Source organism: Trichomonas vaginalis, chromosome IV (assembly GCF_026262505.1).
Source record: "Trichomonas vaginalis G3 chromosome IV, whole genome shotgun sequence".
In the NCBI taxonomy this organism is placed as follows: Eukaryota; Parabasalia; order Trichomonadida; family Trichomonadidae; genus Trichomonas; species Trichomonas vaginalis.
The window spans coordinates 18,708,893-18,730,052 of NC_067206.1; the positions used below are offsets into that span (position 1 = coordinate 18,708,893).

At 30.8% G+C, this 21,160-nt stretch overlaps 8 protein-coding genes and 2 pseudogenes across 10 annotated transcripts, besides 4 other annotated features; 8 read left to right on the plus strand and 2 right to left on the minus strand.

Annotated features, from left to right (window-relative positions):
• Nucleotides 1-42: 42 nt before the first annotated feature.
• TVAGG3_0123450 (pseudouridine synthase protein) lies at nucleotides 43-1,673 on the plus strand (the record flags this gene model as incomplete). The annotated part of the gene is made up of 1 exon (XM_001304331.1): nucleotides 43-1,581. One exon carries the CDS (start codon nucleotides 43-45, stop codon nucleotides 1,579-1,581), a length of 1,539 nt encoding a protein of 512 aa, XP_001304332.1.
• Nucleotides 1,674-1,855: 182 nt separating this feature from the next.
• TVAGG3_0123460 (uncharacterized protein) lies at nucleotides 1,856-2,416 on the plus strand (the record flags this gene model as incomplete). The annotated part of the gene is made up of 1 exon (XM_001304332.1): nucleotides 1,897-2,391. The coding sequence occupies one exon, from the start codon at nucleotides 1,897-1,899 to the stop codon at nucleotides 2,389-2,391; it is 495 nt and encodes a 164-aa protein (XP_001304333.1).
• A 450-nt stretch (nucleotides 2,417-2,866) lies between these two features.
• On the plus strand, nucleotides 2,867-3,247 carry TVAGG3_0123470 (high mobility group box domain domain-containing protein; the record flags this gene model as incomplete). The annotated part of the gene is made up of 1 exon (XM_001304333.1): nucleotides 2,867-3,247. One exon carries the CDS (start codon nucleotides 2,867-2,869, stop codon nucleotides 3,245-3,247), a length of 381 nt encoding a protein of 126 aa, XP_001304334.1.
• A 95-nt stretch (nucleotides 3,248-3,342) lies between these two features.
• Nucleotides 3,343-3,376: a terminal%2Cinverted (terminal inverted repeat of MuDR-4N1_TV transposon ID:TVAGG3_0123480).
• Nucleotides 3,343-4,236: a mobile genetic element.
• Nucleotides 4,208-4,236: a terminal%2Cinverted (terminal inverted repeat of MuDR-4N1_TV transposon ID:TVAGG3_0123480).
• A 1,275-nt stretch (nucleotides 4,237-5,511) lies between these two features.
• Nucleotides 5,512-20,803: a mobile genetic element.
• Nucleotides 5,587-6,032, plus strand: TVAGG3_0123500 (uncharacterized protein; the record flags this gene model as incomplete). The annotated part of the gene is made up of 1 exon (XM_051223646.1): nucleotides 5,587-6,032. A coding segment is annotated over one exon (446 nt), but the record flags the coding sequence as incomplete, so codon positions are not given.
• On the plus strand, nucleotides 6,766-10,209 carry TVAGG3_0123510 (DNA/RNA polymerases family; the record flags this gene model as incomplete). The annotated part of the gene is made up of 1 exon (XM_051223647.1): nucleotides 6,766-10,209. One exon carries the CDS (start codon nucleotides 6,766-6,768, stop codon nucleotides 10,207-10,209), a length of 3,444 nt encoding a protein of 1,147 aa, XP_051108633.1.
• Nucleotides 10,273-11,778, plus strand: TVAGG3_0123520 (integrase core domain containing protein family; the record flags this gene model as incomplete). The annotated part of the gene is made up of 1 exon (XM_051223648.1): nucleotides 10,273-11,778. One exon carries the CDS (start codon nucleotides 10,273-10,275, stop codon nucleotides 11,776-11,778), a length of 1,506 nt encoding a protein of 501 aa, XP_051108634.1.
• Nucleotides 11,798-12,061, plus strand: TVAGG3_0123530 (uncharacterized protein; the record flags this gene model as incomplete). The annotated part of the gene is made up of 1 exon (XM_051223649.1): nucleotides 11,798-12,061. The coding sequence occupies one exon, from the start codon at nucleotides 11,798-11,800 to the stop codon at nucleotides 12,059-12,061; it is 264 nt and encodes an 87-aa protein (XP_051108635.1).
• Nucleotides 14,469-14,786, plus strand: TVAGG3_0123540 (uncharacterized protein; the record flags this gene model as incomplete). Its single annotated transcript, XM_051223650.1, has 1 exon — nucleotides 14,469-14,786. One exon carries the CDS (start codon nucleotides 14,469-14,471, stop codon nucleotides 14,784-14,786), a length of 318 nt encoding a protein of 105 aa, XP_051108636.1.
• Nucleotides 15,182-16,440, minus strand: TVAGG3_0123550 (annotated as a pseudogene). The gene has a single exon. A coding segment is annotated over exon 1 (1,259 nt).
• On the minus strand, nucleotides 17,672-18,371 carry TVAGG3_0123560 (annotated as a pseudogene). The gene has a single exon. A coding segment is annotated over exon 1 (700 nt).
• Nucleotides 20,804-21,160: the final 357 nt, after the last annotated feature.

The following is a 21,160-nucleotide window of genomic DNA, read 5'->3' on the forward strand; positions in this document are numbered from 1 at the left end:
AAACCATCAGGAAAAAAGACACTTTTAATTCAAAAAGTGACAATGAGCCGGAACGTAACTGAAGAAAGTGTAGGTTGCACACGTTTTGCAAACGAAAGTTCGGGTTTTGATGGAATTATAAAGCATAAATATTCTGATTTCCATGTCCACGAAATTGATCCAAATGGAAAAGTAATTTATCTCAAATCCACAGAACCTCTTCCTAGAGCACAGTATCCTGCAGGATTTGAGCGTTGGTTAAAGTCATCCCAGAAATCATTCTCGTTCAAAATTGAGTCTGAGCAGCAAATTGCTTTAATTTTCATGGAGCATCCCGAACTTCATGTAAAAAGGATTGGCACCCAAGCAACAATCGAGCATGCTGAGAAGAGGAGACCTCAATTCGAGATCACTCGCTTCACTCTTTTCAAAGAAAACGTGAATCAACAAGAAGCGATGGCCAAAATTTTGGCAAGGCTAAACATCACACAAAACCAACTTGGATTTGCCGGAAACAAAGATAAGAGAGCCGCAACAACACAATATGTCACTGTCCGTGATGTTCCCCTCCAGAAAGTTGTTAAATCTCTTTCAAATCTCGATAAAGTAACATGTGGCGAATTTTGCCATGTCACAAGTCCACTCAAGCTCGGAGATTTGTCAGGAAACAGATTCACAATTGCCATCAGAGGTCTGAAGATCGGACAAAAAGAATTGGATGAAAAAATCAAATCAATCCAGAAAAGTGGTTTTATTAATTATTATGGCATGCAAAGATTCGGCACAGGAGAAACAGCGACACATAAGATTGGTATACTTATTATACAAGGAAAGTATGATGCAGCTGTTGATGCAATCATGAACCCTGTTGAAGGTGAAGAACAGAGAATTCATGAAGCGAAAATTGCTTTCCAAAGAAGTGATTTGGATAAAGCAATGGAATTATTGCCACATTCTGCAGTTGCTGAAAGGAAAATTGTTGAAGCAGCACATGATACTAATAAGAAGTATGAGATGTTCAAGGCTGTTGATAGAAGACAAAGAATGATGTATGTTCACGCTTATCAATCTTATATCTGGAACAAATGTGCTTCAAAAAGAGCTGAAAAAGGTTTCAAAGTTCTTGAAACAGATACTGTTGAATATAAAGGTAAGATTAAAGAGCCAACAAAGAAAAGTGTCCTCCAAGATGTCGTAATTCCTTTGTGCGAAGGTGATACAAAGGATAAGATGATCTTGGATATGATGAAAGAAGATGGTGTTACAACAGAAATGTTCAGGAAAATCGCAAAAGAATACGGAATTAACACCGAATACAGGAAATTCATGGCTTTTGCAAAGGATATCGAATATTCTATTGTCAAACATGATAATCCTGATGTTCAGTTAATTAATAATGATGTTGAACTCCTTAATAATCCAAAATTATCAAGAGTTGCAAAGAACACTGGAAATAAGAACTCATCTGCTGTTATTTCCTTCTCGCTTGGGTCAGGAGAATATGCAACAATGTTCCTAAGAGAATTAATGAAAAGATCTACTGAAGTTTTCACGGATCAGCAAAAATCACTCGAAGCTGATTTCGATGAAGATATAGAATAAAGGTCTTTGTTGTTGTATATGAATAATAAAGCTTTTTTATACATTATTTTTTAATAATTCAAATTCATCTTTGTAAAATAAGATTTAGCCAAGATCCAACTATTTTAATCTTAGAACTCATTCAGATGATTGACACCAAAGGTCAGATGGGAAATTATCATTAGAATATCTAGGTTCTAGTATCTTCACACTTTTATTTGTTTGGCCCCTCGAAGCCACTCTCATAATCTGTGTTGTGAATGAATAAAAATATTAGGAATTCATATTTTCTAACACCTAATCTGTCACTTTTATGCATTTTTATCTAATTTTAAAATGGGTCAAGATGAATCGAAGCCAGCAGGAAAACCACAGCCGGGTTCTCCATTAAAACAAGAAGCACCAAATGTACCTGTTCCTCAATATATTGCACAAGAATATGACGGAATTCCTCCACTTGAGCCTTTAATTCTTGGACAAGGGCAATTCTCAAATGACTTTCATCTTCGAGCTAGCACACTTCCAGACGCGCATAAGATGGCAATGGATTATCTTCATAAGATTTCATCTCGAATCAATGATAATGAGAGGCAGATTGCTGTATGCGTTAAGAAGCAGCTCGAAGAATATATCAACTTACCGAATTTATTAACCAAACGCCAGGATGAGCTTAACAACAGATTATCAAAGATTTTAACATTATTTAGACAACTTGATGAAGAAGTCAAGTCTACAACAGACGCTCTTAAATCATCTATAAGTTTTGCTGATAAGCTTGCAGCTCAAATTGATCCAACTCTACCAACATTTTCTGATTATCGTAATCAATAAACTATCTTGTATTTAATTCACCTAAAAACCATTCAAATACTTTCTGAAAACTAATATTATCAATTAGAGTTTGTAATTTTCAATTTTATTCTCAATATTTTTAGAAACGCCAATCTGGTGAAAAATACTTGAACGGGTTATAGCACGAAAATAGTATATGTTAACTTTGCACATTGAAAAAAGCTTATCTTCAAAAATGTATATGTTAACATTTAAGATAACAATACGAATGCATTATCTTCAAAAATGTATAGTTTTACTGCAATTGATGCATCTATCTATATCACTTTTGAATCTAAGATAATCTTAACTGAAAATCTTTTTTCAAAATCCGATGAACTTAGGATGCCAAGAGAATTTCAATATTAGTTTTGTTGTACGTTCAACTGAGATACTAGTTTTAGGTTTTTGACTCCCATTATAATTTTGAATAAAAGGGTGAACTTCACCAGACGATAAATTCACATCAAACTAAATGGCTCCAGCCTACTCTATCTTCTGCAAAGCCAAGAGAGACGAGATCGAAAAAGAGCACCCAACATGGACATTTTGCGAGATTGCAAAGCATCTTGGCAAGCTTTGGGAGCATTTACCAGAAAATGAAAAATTGCTTTACCAAGAAAAAGCAAAACTTGAGTCTTCGAAGATGAGAAGCTTTCCAAAGATCAAATCTAAGAAGATGATTGAATCCATGGGCCATGAAGACACTGCCTTTGCTGAAGGTACACAAGAAGATTCAGATGAGAAAGAACAATCTGAAAGTTCAGATGAAGAATTCGATCCAAATCAGTCTAGCAGCAATTCTTCAAGTGATTACTTCCAGATGCAGTCATCTTCTACACAAGATCAGGAATAAATTATTAAACATTAATTTTTTACATCAAATGTAGGTCAAAACATGTTTTTTATCTATCTCAAAGAAATATAGCTAACTATTTAAAGCCTGAACACGGGAACAGGACAAATTTGCCACACGGCACTTTTTTTAAAAAAATTAATGGAGCGGAGCGATACTCTGCTGCAGGAGCCCCAAGGCTCCCAATCATTACGAAAGGGAGCCTCAGGGCTCCTGAGAATCCATCAGCAGAGGCCTTTTCATTTGGCCTCTGCTGATCAAAGATTCGGCGAAGCCATTCTTCGTCTCAGGAGCCCCAAGGCTCCCAATCATTACGAAAGGGAGCCTCAGGGCTCCTGAGAATCCATCAGCAGAGGCCTTTTCATTTGGCCTCTGCTGATCAAAGATTCGGCGAAGCCATTCTTCGTCTCAGGAGCCCCAAGGCTCCCAATCATTACGAAAGGGAGCCTCAGGGCTCCTGAGAATCCATCAGCAGAGGCCTTTTCATTTGGCCTCTGCTGATCAAAGATTCGGCGAAGCCATTCTTCGTCTCAGGAGCCCCAAGGCTCCCAATCATTACGAAAGGGAGCCTCAGGGCTCCTGAGAAACCTCTTTGAGAAGGTTTTCTTAAAGAAAACCTTCTCAAAGATGATTATCAGCATTCACTCAAAATCTACCAAGAGTTTCAAAGTTTCAAATCTATCTGAAATGAAGCTTTGAATCTCTTGTATATCTAATTGTAGAGGTACCTTTTCAAAATGTCTTCTATTGATTAAATTTAATCAGTAAAAGTCATTTTGAAAAGGTACATCTCTATAATTGCTATTGAGCATTCACTCTTGGAACCTTGGAGCTCTTGTGTAGTGCATGAAAACTACAAGATTCTAGCATAAAACATATATCATAGACATAATTTCTTCAAATATAATTTAAGGTTATTTTTTAAAAAATTAGAAAAGCGTAATTTAAGGTTATTGAAAAGTGACACTTGACAAATTTGTCCCGCACTCCCTGAACACAAAACTTCCATAGAATATTCCTAATGGAGATAATTTTTATGAGAAATCCATTCATACCGCTGCTGTATTATAATAAGTCTCTGTTTCGATGTTATATTTATTACAAATTAGTTTGATGAAAATATAAATTAATAATAAGAACCCAAATCCATACATTTGCTAATTTTTTCTAAAGTATATCAATTACCAAACATTTCTAATTTTTCGAAATTTGTATATTTAGTGTTTTATCAAACAAATTGTTATTTTTTATCTTTATTTTTTAATTTGCGATTTTTTTCTTGAATTTCGAAATTCGATATTATAGCTTACAAATGAGGCATCTTAAAACTTATCATGCAACATTGGCGAAAACCTAACAATTTGGCACTTGGAACATTTTTTACATATCTTTTCATGTGTTTTCCAAATTTTGAAGGAAAAGGCCAAGTGATTTATGCTTGAATTGCACTTGTTATAAGATAAAAAAACTCTAGCTAAATAAAGAAGCATATTTCAAAATTTTTATTCTGAATATGAAATAAATTCAACTGGAAGTGGATAAATAAACTTTGTATTCCAGTTTGTAATAAGATATGACATAAATTCTTTGGCAACTTCAGTGGAAGCCTTCATAACAATGGTACAAAGCACACGTTAAAAGTTATTTTCGATGCAAATCGGATAAATCATAGTTTACTTCAAAGAATATTAAACCAAAGCATTTTTTGCTACAGAAATCGGTCAAAACCAAAGGAAACTTCATCTAATTTGAGAGTAGTATATGATACGGGTTTTGTGACTTTTTTTGTAAACGTAAGAATTCATACAATATTGAACGATTTTGTATCATTTTTTTTGACATATGAAATAAAAAATATATGATTCTTACGGTTTTTATTCTTACGTTTTTGAATAAATCAAGATTTAAAAAATTTTCAAAATTGTAAGACATTTACACTCAGCCCATACATAATGAAATAAAAAAATAATTTTTTTAAAAAATAAACTTTAAAAATTCATGTCTTACATTTATGAAAATTTATTTTTATTTTGTATGAAAATGAGTGGATCAAGATTCGTAACCGTCAATCAATTAATGGATGCTCTTTCACCAATTCTTGAAAATGTTAAACAAGTAGATGTTTATTTCGATGATTATGTAGAAAGTTTATATTATAAAGGTAAGTTTAATATTGAACGATTTTGTATCATTTTTTTTGACATATGAAATAAAAAATATATGATTCTTACGGTTTTTATTCTTACGTTTTTGAATAAATCAAGATTTAAAAAATTGACTTCTTACGTAAAATTAAAACTAAGTTAAATTTATTTTTTTCATCTTTTATTTTATAATAAATGAGTATAACAACTAATTCATTGAAATCTTTAAAGTTCACTAATTCAGAATTAGAAAATATTTTAGAAAATTTTGGAGACGGTTCTTATCCAACATATATGCAGAATGTGAAAGAGTTTTCCAGATTGTTGAATGAATTTAAATATAACGGACCAATTACTAAAAAGGCTATAATGAGATATTTATATCCCAAAAAAGTTGAAAAACAGGAGAATATTCCTCTTTATGGTCCAGAGGACCTGGGCTCAGAGAGCCTTGAAACACCTCCTGAATATTTTGAAGAAAAAATTAAACAAGATGAATATTATAACGATGAGATTGAGAAATTGGAACAATTAAGAAATGAAATAGATGAAAAAATTAAGGAATTGAGAAATGCTGAGAATGAAGTAGAGGGTTTAATGAATATCCCGGCTTCAGAATCAGAAGTTCAAAAATCACATGAGGAAAGATATAAAAATTACTTTTTGGAATCTACTAAAAATTTATTAGATGGTGATATTGACGAAACACTTTCAGAAGAAGGCACAAAATTTATTCATAAACATAAGTTACAATTTATTGACGATGGAGATTATCCATGTATATTACTTTCACCCTCTTGATTCTGAAAATTCAAAAAAGCTCTGAAAAAGTGACATATGCAACAATACGATTAAGAAAGAAGACCATGATATTTACACAAATTATTATTTAAATAAATGTACAGGTGTTGATAAAGTTTTTGATTTGTTAGATAAAATATCAAAAGAAACATTGGAACTATAAAATTTTGTGATTGTGGTTTCATTATTGAAGATACCAATAATGTTTCATATGAAAGAACAGCACCGAAGACGAAGTGAAAGGTCTATACCATTCGTTATTAAGAATATAAGATAAAAACGTATAAGCATTATATTTATTCATTTATTTCAGAAAAAATGGAAGCAACCATAAAACATCTCTCATCATTTTATAGCTATTCATACATTCCTTTTCAAAGTTGTGAAATTAAATAAGACAGGAATTAGATTTAATGTATCAGGGTACGCATTCTTGAGTAAATTAAAATGTATTCGTCACGTCGCAGATGATAAAAATTTATGTGTTCTTAATTCATTTTATGGACTTTAGCCCTGGACTCTCGGACTTTAAAAAAATAAACTTTATTTTTATTTATTTTTATTCTTACATAAATGAACAAAAATGGAACAGCTAAAATGAATGATAATCAAATAAGAGCAGAAGGTAGAAGGTTATTTAAACGCTTCTATAACATTCCTGATGGTGTTAATCCTAAAACTCGTAGAAGTTATTTAAATGAAGCCATAGATGTATATGAAGGATTTGACATTTCATCAGAAAGTGAGAGGTTAGCAAGAATGTTAAACGTTAATATTGATTTCTATTATTGTGATCCTCAACCAGAAGACGTAGACATTAACAAGGTAGACTTTCCATTAGTGGAATCAATAATGATAGATCCAGAATTTGAAACAGTAAATATTTTATTAACACAGAGTCCATGTGGAAAACTTCACGCTGACAGAATAACAGACGTTGAAGCACTCACAGGATATAAAGTTTGCCCCTTTTGCAAAGAAGAAGTATATTCTATCCGTGATGATCCAGAAAGGAAAAACCAAAGAAGATTTTTAAAACATTGTGAGAAATGTAAAGAAAATAATGGAAGATTAATTCAAGACGTTCAATTGCAAAACACACAACAACCATATGCACCACATATCACGAAACAGAAGATATATCAGTGGTTATTAGCACATAATTTGCAGGAATATTATAAACCAACAAGATATTATATTACTTTTGACTTCGAAACATTAGAGACTAAAGAAGAATTACAACTTTCTGAGTGTGCAACTTTGAACGCTTACTTAAAACCATTCATGGTATCATCAACGGTTAAATTAAATGATAAAACATATACAAGGAATTTTTGCTTAACTTCGAGTGATTCTTTTATTTCTGATTGGATTGAGTTTTTATTTTCAACCTGTTCATTAGTTGTTAAATCAAATATTGAACAATATGAAGAATTAATGAATACATTAAATGAGAAACAAAAGGAAGCAATGAAAGAGCTTTTAGATGAAGAATTTAATAAAGTGAATATCATTGGTTTTAATTCGGGAAAGTTTGATTTAAATTTAATTCTTCGTGATTTAAATACTGCAAAATGGAAGATAAAATCAATGCTGGGTTCTTCTTCTCAATTTAAGCAAGTCATAGTAAAGAAAACAAACTGTCCATATGAATTGAGATTTATTGACATCAGAAATTATATAGCGGGTGGAACATTAGACCAATTTACTCAAGATTTCGGAAACAATAAAACACGTGTTAAATCATTCTTCCCATATCAATTCATCACATGGGAGAATTACGAAGATGAATTATATAAAAAGGAACCATTCACTCAAGATTCATTTTATTCAGCATTAACACAAGAAACAATATCCGATTCAGATTATCAAATATATCTCAATGATGCTAAAAATTTTGAGAATAGATTAGAATATTTTATTCATTATTGCAATAAAGACGTTGAAATTATGATTGACCCAATTGATAAAATTATTGAAGAAACATTTGTTTATAAAATTGACATGCTCCATAATCTTTCATTATCATCTAATGCATCAATGATTCGTTACGCGTTAGCATATAAGAACTTCAATCCTAACGAAACATATCCAGAAGAAGAAAATGTGGAATCAAGTTTTGAATTAACGAAAAAGTATTGGAAATATAAAATTGAATCATATAAGAAACAAGATGAAAAGGTGAAAAGAGATACCAAAAATAATGTTTCAATGGATGACTATCAATATTTTCACGATTTAATCCTTTCATCTAAATGTAAAATGTGTGGTAAAGCGTTTACATATGCAAATAAACCAACATTGGATAGAATTGATAATGAAAAACCACATACTAAAGAAAATTGTCAGTTAATGTGTTGTTATTGCAATGTCGTAAAATCAAATAAAGATGAAGATGTTCAACGTTTAAGAATCAATTTAAGAAATTATGCATTAAAAAATAATTTACCAATGACTTTAGATTCAGTGGAAGCGTATCACATCCTCCGTAATGGAATTACTGGTGGTTTATCAAATGTTCAACATCGTGTTAATCTTAAAGGTATCACCCATATTAATAAACTTTCATATAGTCCAGAAACTAAAACAGTATCAAATGAGGACACTTCCAACATCATGACTCATTTCGTTGGTGTTGATTTCAATTCATTATATCCTTCATCATTTTCATCAAATCCTCATGATTTCATTCAATACACCGATCATAGAATGTATATGCCGGGGAGATTAGAAGATGTTTTAATTTGTGATACAGCAACAAAGAAAGCAAAAGCTTTAGGAATTATTAGAAAGAAAAATACTTTATTCGTGGCTGAAGTAAAGGGTCACATTGATGAAAAATACATTAATGATTACATAAACTTTTTACCGATAATAAGAAACTTAGATATTATCACAGATGAAAAAACAATTGGTGGTTTTATGTATAATTACATGAAATCAAACAATCTACCGGTTGACCAGAAACAGAGAAAATTAACTCAGTTAGCATCAACACACAACCAATATCAACCATTTTCTTCTTATTATCTTTGGTATCTAATAGATAGATTTCATTTTATCATCGATGATATTCAATCAATTTTAACATTTACGAAAAACACTTGTTTTAATGAATTTGCGAACAAATTTATGAACGAAAGACAAAAGGCTGAATTAGAAGGAAATAAAGGAAAAAGTTTATTTTGCAAAATTTCACTTAATGGATCATATGGTTACGATGCAATGAATACACAAAATTACGCAAAGACTAAAATAATGAATGCACAGAAGGCACGCGTTGCATGTATGTCAAATAAGTTTAAAAACATAAGAGAAATAGGTGAGGATACATATCAAGTGATGCTCAAAGATAGATTTTATAGATGTGATACATGTTTACAAGAGGCATTCTTCACTTTAGATAACGCAAAATACTGGTATTTGGTTTTCATTTATGATTTTATGTATAAATGCTTGGATGTTAATCGTTTTCATTTCATTGAAGGTGATACTGATTCATCATATTGGGCAATCGCTGGCGACCCAAATCTTCCTAACACTCAAGCATTTCAAGCGATTGTAACCGATAAAAAATTTTATGATAAAAACATTTTCAAATTCGCACCTTTTGATTTCTTCTGTTTTGATGAGAAATTTAAACCTAAATTAAAGAATAAAGCTGAAGAAAAAGCACATGAGAAGAAGTTATTGGGTTTAGCAATTGAGAAACAAGGTGATAACATGGTTGCTTTATGCCCTAAGTGTTATACATCATTCAACGGAATGATTGGTGAAGACTCCTTCAAAAAGATAGCACAAAAAATGAAAGGTGTTAGTTTAAGACAAAATAAGCAATTAACACCTAAAAATTATTTGGATATAATAAATGATAAAGTGATATTTGATGGTCAAAATATTAATTTACAACTTAAAAATGGGTCAATGACTCGCTTAACAATTGGTAAGACTGCATTAACAGGAGCACACACTAAAGCTGTATGTTGTGAAAATGGATGTTGTATGCCATTTATTTAATGAAATGCCATAGAAGAGACAAAGAGGTGGGCACCCTTAAACATTTATTTTATTTTTATATAAATGAATAGCGTAGATTTAAAAATTTTAATTGATGATTTAGTATTTAATCAAAATTTTCTTAGTTATTATGAATTAAAATCATATCTCCAAAAATATGATGAAACAATTACAGGTGATGATATGGGTGAATACTATCGGTATTATAAAAACGAAATTTTGAAATATCATGATAAAATAATTAAACGTTTAAGAGAGAACATTAAAGAAGGAAAATATTCAAAGGGAAAAAGTAAATCACAACTTAAACAGTTGAAAGATTTCAAAAATAAAGTATTAACTGAAAAAGATATTGATGAATTATATAATTTATATAATCCCGAGCCGCAAAAGCCAAAAGAGAAAAGTTTGGACGTTCAGCAGCTCATAAATGAAGCACAAGCTTTAATTTATGATTCATTAGTTAAAACATATTCAGCCCGACTTTTAAATGAAGATCAACTTTTGGAATTCATCCTTCAACATAAACTCGAAGCGGGAAAGTATATCAAACCTTTATATACAGCATATTTAAAACAAATGAATAGAATACATCCAGAATTAATGAAGGGGGGAATGAAATCCAAAATCAAAGCAGATAAAATTAAACCACTTACAACACCAAAACCTCCAACAGTAGTACCTCCTCCTCCTTCAGTTAATCCTTCATCATTCACTTTATTATATCCATTTCAAACATTAAAGAAACAAAAAGATTTTAAAAAGGGTTTCAAGATATTAAATAAACCAATTGACCCGAAAATTCAACCATTAAAGGAAAAATTTAGTCGTCCATCATTTGCACCATATCCATATTCATACGAAATCGATCATCTGGAATATTCAAAAGGAAATATTACTTATTTATTTGCCATTAACATTAACACTAGATATTTATATTGCATTCCGGTGAAAGGGAAAACAGAACAGGAAACAAGAAGAGCTATACAATACTTACTAGATCATGAAAGAGTAGATAATATCAGGGGTGATGGTGATAAAGGATTTCAGGCAGTTATGACTCATTATTTCCCACAAATTAATTTTTACTTTTCATCCTCTCCATATACGTTTCATAATAAAATAGTTGATGCGGTAATGAGAACTCTTAGAGATGCGTTAGGGGTTAACGGTCAGATATACTGGGATGGAAATCATGACTCCATCATACAGCAGTTAGTATATTATTACAATAATACATGGCATAGAACTATAAACATGAAACCGGTGGAAATGAAAAATGATATTTCAAAAGAATGGGAATATATTAGAAAGCAAATGGAAAAGTTAAATGATGTTAAACGTGAACAAATTAATTCGGGGCTCATGAATTTTAAACAAGGAAATAAAATTTTGATTCATCTCGATTATGGAAAAACTGATAAATCAATGACAAAAAGAAGACGAAGATTTGACACAATAGCTGAATTTGTTAGATATATTAACGGCAATGCATTAGTTGAAGTTGACAATAAATTAATAGAAATTCCGATTTATTTTATTACTCCATTATATTTAAATAATATTTAATTTTTTTATTTCGTAAGAAATGAGTGACAACAAAGCAGTCAAGAGTCCAGACGATGAATATAAAAAGAAACTAAACAGAATTAAATCAAAAATATGCTATTACAAAAAGAAGCCACAATGCAGTGGAACTGAAAACGATGAAGAAATAATCGAAAAATTAGAAACTTACCGTTCAATCCTTAAACTGAGTGAAGCAAAAATAAAAGAATTTAATAGAATAAATAAATTGATTGGAAGAGATGAATTTAATAAAGATGAATTTTTAAACTCAATCCAAATTTAATTTTTATTCCTCTTTGACAACATCTCTCTTTCCATCATTACTGCATAACCACATTTTCTCAATTTTAGTGGTTTGTTATTTTTAACATGTTCTTGCATCATTTTTATCATTTCCTCCCTTGTTATGATTCGTGGTAAATTTTGAGCTTGTGGGGTATTCATTTATGATAAAAATAAAAATTTAAATTATGCCGTTCTAAAGTTTGTGAAAGAATTTGCGGAAATTCATGTCTTACATTTTTTGAATAAATGAGGGGTCCCTCGGTCCCTCGGTCCCTCGGTTAATTAACATCTTTTTGAAAATAGTGACAACATGACATTTTGACAACAGGGGAAAAAAAGGAGGAAATTCATGTCTTACATTTTTTGAATAAAGTTAGTTTTAAAATTATTTTTATTTTTTTATTCCTATATAAATGACAGCAACAAACAACAACAGCAACTTTATCATTTCTGATGAACAAGTTATTGATTCATTAGCTGAGGAATTAGTTGTGGCAGAAACTAAAACCCTCAACGAAAGAATTGGTGAAAACAAGATTGATTTACATAACTACCTCAAACACGATGGAGGAAGAGGAAGGAAAACTGGTATGGCTTTATTAGTAAATAAAATTCCAAATTTAACTATTATAGATGTTGATATCAATAAATCATACAATGATGAACTTAAAGAAACAGTTAGAAAAGACATTTTATCAAAACTTTCGGATAAAGATGTTATCGTTAAAACCGCTTCAGGAGGTCTTCACATTTATTGCAACACTAATTTCTTCTATTCAACCTCGAACAGAATGATTAAATGTTATTCCTGCAATGATTATGATATCGATATCATGACTTCAATGGATGATTCAAAGCGTTCATTAGTGGTTATGGCTGATTCAAGAGTTCGCAAGAATGCAACAGAACCAATCAAAACATACTCATTCATTCGTGGAAGTTATGATTCAACATTAACTAGAACAGTGAATGATATATTAAATGATTTGAATATTAAGGTAAGAGTTGAACAGAAGAACGAAGAAATAAAGAATATAATGAATGAAGACAAAGATGTAAACATTGACGATAAACTTGCCCAGAGCATAGTTGATGGCATCTGTGATTTTGAAGTACATAATGATGGTGGAAACATGAATTTAGAAAAAGAAGTTACATTATTCACACTGTTTCAAGCTATTAATTCGTTACCTAATCATTTAATTAATGAAGCATACGACAACGTTTATAACTTCTGCAGTTTAACAGAAAATGCAAAAAGTAATTTTGAAAAAGCACGTGATAGATATGCACATTTAATGACTTCTCCATTTGTTTTGGTGAAGATTCTGAAACTTTATCAAAAGGAATATTATGATGAATATGTTTTACCTTTATTACGTAAGCCAAAAATAACATTTGATATAAAACTTGATGACTCGTTTTTGATAACAGATATTAGACGTAAAGCTGAAAATCATCAGTATAAAAATAGTTCTGAAGTAATTGAGGATTTATCACGTGTCATTCGTTTTGTAGATTGTGGAAACAAATACTTCATTCAAAAAGACTATAATATTCATGATAAAATGAATCAAATATCATTCGTTCTTCAATCAAACATGAAAGAGTCACTCAAAATGATTAAATTATTTAAAGAAGAAGGTAAAACCATAACAGCATGGGACGTACTACTAAATCAATTATCCTCATTAACCGTTAAGGGTGTTTGCTTTAAATCTGATTCCCCAGATGTTTTCTCAACGTTTCAAGGTTATAAATACAACGTTCTCGAAAAGTGATTACTCAAAAATTGAGATGTTTATGATTTCATTAAAGAAGCCATTTGTGATAATAACGATGAAGTGTATAAATACCTACTCGGCTGGATTGCATCAATGATTCAACATCCCGGAATCAAGAATGAAACAGCAATTATTTTGAAAGGACTTCAGGGAACAGGTAAAAACAGATTTACAGATATTATTTCTGAACTTCTCGCTGGTTATTCATGTAAAAACATTACCGAAATAAGTGAGCTAACGGGTAATTTCAATTCAGTTGTTGAAAATAAAATGTTTCTTGTACTTAATGAACTCAAGAATGTAGGTGAAGATAGACTCGCAAACTTCAACGCTTTGAAATCAATTATAACGGATAATGAGATAAGAATTAATGAAAAGAATCAACCCAGAAGAACTGCTCAGAATGTTGCCAATTTTATTTTCGTAACTAATAACGTTTACCCTGTCAAAATTGAAGTTGGAGACAGAAGATACGTAGTTTTAAGGGTTAATGGTAAATTTAAGGGTCAATTTAATTACTTCAAGAATTTAATGGATTCATGCACAAAGGAATTTTATGATAATTTACTAACATATTTTATCAATTACGACCTTTCATCATTTAATGTACGAATCATACCGATGACTGAAGCCAAACAAGATTTAATCGAGTTATCAACAAATCCTTTAGATGAATGGATAAATACACATTATGATGAATTGTGTGCAGGTATGATGTGTAAAAATGCTCTATTCTGCAAACCATCAGACATGAAAGACAAGAATTTTCAAATGAGTATTAAGGATAAATGTGAAAAGAAACAAAGAAAAACAGACGGTAAACATACGTGGTATTATGTTTTGAAAGAAGAAATGAAAGGATTATATAAACAGGTTGAACCAAATGATAATGAGGATTCATTTACTGACGATGAAATACCTGTAAATGAAGCTTTATAAAGTATGATTGGAATTTATTTTTGCATTAATCCCACTATGTTGTCAAAATGTCATGTTGTCATCATTTTCAAAAAGATGTTAATTAACCGAGGGACCGAGGGACCGAGGGACCCCTCATTTATTCAAAAAAATGTAAGACATGAATTTCCGCCTTTTTTCCCCTGTTGTCAAAATGTCATGTTGTCATCATTTTCAAAAAGATGTTAATTAACCGAGGGACCCCTCATTTATTCAAAAAAATGTAAGACTTCAATACCGTTATAAGTGCCTTTTGTGAATGTTTCACCATTAGATTTGTTCGTGAATGTTTTTGCTTCGACTGACATTACTGTTCTTACATACAAAACTCTATATTTAGTTCATTCGGTAAGCCCAGACCTTTGGGTCAAGCACATTCAATAAACTCTATACCATGCGAATATAGTCATAAATGGTGGCATATAATCTTTACCCAAACCTGTTGGATTTGTTGTGAAAGTATGGACATGATTTCCTCCTGGTTCAGTTGGTCGAAAAGTCTTTTTTGCCGAATGGTTATAATCTGGAGATAAAACGTCATTGCCAGCATAATATTCTGAGTTGTATAATGGGTGGTCTCTTAATGAGTGACTATGGTCGCCAGAAAAGTTTGTAGTTCCCGTATGAGTGTGCGGTGGAAGGTTTGCTTCTTTAATTTTCTTCGAACCTCCTGCCGTCTTTGAATATCTAGCACAGTATAAGAATTTATCTATAATCTGCTTCCATTCACCAAAACCTAAAACTGTTGCGGGATTTGTTGAGTTCATTGACGTATAAATAGAGCCTATAGGATATAATGTTTGAAGTATTTCTGTCTTTAATGTTTGAAGCTCTGTTTTGTCTGCTTTCTTGTCATATAAATCTTGAGCAGTGAATTTAATATTATATTCATCCTTCATGACATAAACATCTTTACATCTAATGTTTCTCATCGTCGTTATGTCGTCATCCGATGTTAAACCTTGTGGAAAGTTAGGAGGTTTCCAATATAATACATCCCCATCAGGTTCTTCAACCGTTCCTTCAATACTTTCTATACCAACAGTTGTAAAACTTGTATGTGTATGAGTCTTATTTGCTTTCTTCTCTAACTCATCGTTAACATATGTTTTATCTGCTTTAAGGTCTAAACATCCTGAAACCCATCCTGTATCAGCTTTAGTTTTTAAAATCTTTGATGTCCATTCATGATACCATTCAACCATTTCTTTAATTTCATTATCTTTTTCGTTAACATATTCCTTATCTGCTTTCTTCTCTAACACACTAGCCACCCATCCCTTATCTGCTTTCTTCATTATGTCATTTAGGAAACCTTTTATGAATTCCTCATTTAAATTAAATCTTCCAATCTTCAAAACTTTAGGAAATGCATTTAATGCGTAATATCTTTGTTCTTCTGGTGGAATTGATGTTATATCATCCGTTATTCCTTTAATTTTTGAATTCATAAATAAAATTTCTTTTATATTTGATATCACTGCACCACCTTTGCAAACGAATTCAAAATGGTCATTTTTCAATATATCTCCAAATCTCCATATTTCAACCTTTGCGTTTGTTCTGCCGTCTTTGAATTATATGCATATATGGCGTATGTAATGGTCTGCGCCTTAAGTTGCTGTTGTTTAATCATTTTATTACGATTTAAAAATAAATATTTAATCCGTTATCTCATCAGCTATTTTTTCTATTTGAAATTGCCATAATATTTCATTCATAAATTCTAAATCACAATCAAATAGGTCAGTTATTCTAAATTTAATATTTGATAAATCTTTTGAATGAAGAATAAATGAATTCCCGGATAATTGAAACGGATATGATAAAGAAAATGTGTTTAAGTTGATGGATAAAATGTTTTGTATTGATGGGTAAGAGTTAGGGTCTAATGTTTGATGTGAAAATCTCATTGGGGTATTAACTTTATCACATTTGATTAAAATGAAATTGGAACCAGTGTCAGAATACAAAACATCCCCAACATCTTTTTCAAAATTTAATATCCCCAACAATGAACGAAAACGAGGAGTACAAAATTTAATTTTCAGCGGAAATTTAATAAGGTTATTTATTTCATCAAGTTCAAAAAGTTTATCAGGTTTTGATTTAAAATTTTCTTCATACCATACGATAAATGATTCATTTAAATAACTGAAAATTGTGTTAATATCCCATTTCACTATTACATTATTTATATACATATCATACGTTTTTTCATGGTCATCTTTAATAAATGATATATAATCTGAAGGGTCTAAAAGAATGGGATTAAATTTACCACTCACAGAAACGAGAGTAACATTATAAATTCCGCTAACTGTTAAATTTAATTCACAGTTATTATTCGAAATAATATTGATAATTGACATTTTTATTACGATTAAAAATATGGTAAAGCGTTATTTTCCAGTGATAAATAAAACTAGAATAAGATTACCTCAAGAATTCATATATTCAACGAATAAGAAATTCATTCATGTTATAAATTTTAGTGTTTTCAGAAAATATGAGTCAATGTCATATTCATCATCGGGTTATATTTCACTTCATTCAAATTTAGTTCAATCAAACCCATATAATGACCATTTCATAAGATTTTCAGATGGTATTAAAAATGTAATTGATAGATTAAAATATGAACAGATTGACAATATCGAATTTTTGGAATTTTGGTTTAAATATCCCGATGGAAAAAAGATTGAAGTTAAAGATAAAGCTGATACTATAACAAAAACAATTACAATGACTGATCCGGATAGTGGGGAACAAAAAGAAATAAAACAAACGATAGAAACTGGCGAAAGGTCAATTATTATCGATTATGATTCAAAGGATTATTATTCGATAATGTTAATGCTTGAATATTAAATGGCCTTAACAAAGAATTTTTCAAGTGATATTTTATATTCATCAACTATTTTATTATAAATATCATTATATGTTAAATGAAGTTCAGTTGTTGTTCCGTTCTTTGATATCTTAATTGTGCTAATATCCTTTATAGGATTTATTTTTGCAACTGTTCCGCAGCATGAAACCTCATCATCTATGAAAAATTGAATCTTAACGTCTGAATCTTGAACATCACAAAGAATGGCGATAATGTGAATTAATGATTCATAAGGTAAAATAATTAAACCAGATTGATCAATTAAATTTATTATTGAATCATAATTATCAGTTATGATATCGCGATATATTTTCATTAATTCAGAATTAATGTCTATTTTATATGGCGCATTGCGACTGGAATCATAGATTCCTGGGTTCTCGATGTTTGATGAAAGAGGCGGGGGGTATGTTGGATAAGTGGGAATTTCAACAGGTTCTTTACCGGGTTCAGATAAAATGATTGGGTCTCCATCTTCTTTATTTTGCTCCTCCTCCTTTTTTCGGTAAGTCACGAGTTAATAAATTTGGTTGAGTTGCTGACCTTGTTAATTCAGGGCTAACATTAACTTTAACATTTTGAATAATTCGTGATTTATCATCATTTACGTTATAACCAACCGTAATCTCTGCTTTTGCGTTAGTGTTCTTTTGACTAGTGAAACGTCTTCTCATTTATAATTGAATAAAAAAAAGAAAAATATATTTAAAGTTTTATTTAGTTGTTACGGTAATATCCCAAGGTTCATCTTGTTTGCTTATACTTTCTTTGTAACTGCACCAATTATGTTATTGATATTGCTTTGAGTTTCTTCCAGTCTTATTTTATCATTTACAATATCTTTAATCATTTCATTACATGCATTCTTAAAACCATCTGATTTTTCTAATTTACGTCTATCACTTTCTTTAATTAAATCAAAGTTATAACCTTGTTGAGAATAAAGTGGTTTCTTTATCAATTCCTTGAACGCTTCTGAAAGTGAAGATGAAGAAATTCTTGCCACTTGAATTGGTTTAAATTCTGCTTTCATTGCTTCTTTCTGTTCATTGAACACTGGATCGAATAAAGCAACTTTAAAGAATTTCTTAGCTGGAATTTCAGGTCTCAAATTTGCATATTGACCATCAAACGATTAACATATCGTGGTAATCCATCCGGTCCCTCTTCAATAGCATTTAATTCTTCATTGAAATAAGAATATGGATTATAACGGTATGAATTAATTGGACCATTTTCACCTTCTCAATGTATTGTTTAACAGCTTTTCCATTTTCATCAAATTGCATAGGATAACGTTCATTATATGCTTTACGTTTAGGATAATCCGTCATTGTTAATTTATACCCATTTATGACTTTAATATTTCCTTGACCATCAGTAACGAAAACTTCATTTATACCATCAGGTTTTCCATTTGGTCCGTAATGTCTGCTTCATGTGCTTCCCAATTTGGTCCATGACGTTTGGCATATGCTTGAGCTTCTGGTAATGTTAAAACGTTTCTCATTTGTTTAACATCTTTTGAAGACCGGCAACAATGTGGACTAATTCTTTCATTCCGTCTGGAACTTTCATAGTTCTATTATATGCACCCTTTTTGTTTGTTCCTTGTTTTAATGGAACCTGTAGAAGATTTGCAATTTCTGTCATGTTTAATTATAAATAAAAAATAAAAATTAATTATAAAAAGTTATTCGAATTTAACACCTCCTTTATTTAAATCAACTATTATTTTTCCATGTTCTCCTAATTGTTGATATTGTGTGTAAAGTTCATTAATGCTCATTGGTAAATTCACTTGATAAAGCATAACGTTCAACTGTTGACGACTAAACCCACTGAAAATGAAAAGGGTGGACAGGTTTGATTTAATGTTTGTGCTTAATGCTTTAAAGTATTGAACAGCCATAAAGAATGAACACTGAATGTGTCGACATTGAGTTAATAATTGATTAAAATATGATTTCTCATTAGTTATTAGTTTTGATTTCACTGCATCATCTAGAAAAATGAGTGAATGCAAAAATTCTCTATCAAAATTTGAAATAGAAAGTGTTTCAAATAATTCATCCCGTTGTTTATCAATAATTTTATCCTCTAATCCTTGCTTCTTGATTGTATTATATAACTCTTTATACATTAAAAAGTTTTTCAAATAATCTTCCGCTTCTTCTTGTGATAAATAAATAATTGGAATTTTGATTAAATGCTTTAAAGATTCAAATGTATCATCAGAAGGTGAACCAGAACGGTTGATATAAATTAACACATGAGAATAAGGTGAAGTGTTAGCAATAATGATAATTTGTTTTAATATCGTTAATGTTTTACCTTTATTTTGTTTACCAATTGCTGCAGTGATTGAATTTAAGTAACATTCAGAATATGGAATTTTCATTAATTTTTCCTTAGATAGAGCATTTTTATTATCACTCAATGCTTCATTAATCATATCATCTATGTATGTATTATATACCCTTAATTCTTCAGAATTGAAATCCATTTAATCAAAAATAAATTTATAATTTTAAACATTTCTATTCATCAATATTTCATCATATGAACTTCTATACTGTGGTGGTGTACCTGTTGGATGATATTTCAAACCTTCATCCGGTGTCCATGTCCAATACGTAGTCCTAGTAAACCAAACCTGAGGAGGATTTGTCACCTTTGAACAGTAAGTGTCATTTTCACCCTGAATGATTGGATAAGCTTTCACTTGTACTGTAACTTGTGAGTTGAAAGTTTCTAATCCATCAAAGAATATACCCGCTCCATCACGTTGAACTGGAATAGTGCATAAGAATGAAGTTTGGTCTTTCCATGTTCTAGCTAATGGCGTGCCATTATCATCATTCAGTGGTCTAGTTAATGAGTCCTCGTATTCTTCTGTGCATTCATTCACTCCATCTAAATCAGAAGCTTGAAGCATACGTGTAAAGAATATGTCACCCACTGTGGTCATCGCTTGATCGGGGAAGTTTCTGGAATCTATAGTGACCTGAAGACCTCGAAGCATTGGATTTTCTAAAACCGTTCTTTGCATTGCATTCTTCGGAAATGTTAACACAACATCTGTAACATTATGAAGAGCGTATGAGAAATCTGAGCTAATACCTTCAGGAGTGATGCAACCTCCATTTAGTGAACGAACGTCAATATGTTGAGCTGGAATCATGAATGGATCTTCCTTACTGAATAAACGTGGTATTGCTTTAACTGATTCTTCAATTAAACCGTATCCTGGTGTAATGCATTTATCCTCTAAAACTTCCATCTTTGTGCATGAAATAATAACGTCTTCAACTGTTGCGTCAGCAGATGTAGTGGCTAGCTTGTAATTAATTTGGCAGGAAGTCCGATTTGTTGGAATTTGCGATCATATTTATAAACATGATTCATAATCTTTTCATAATTTTCATCAGTTATCTTTTCATAAACGTAATTTTGTAAATCA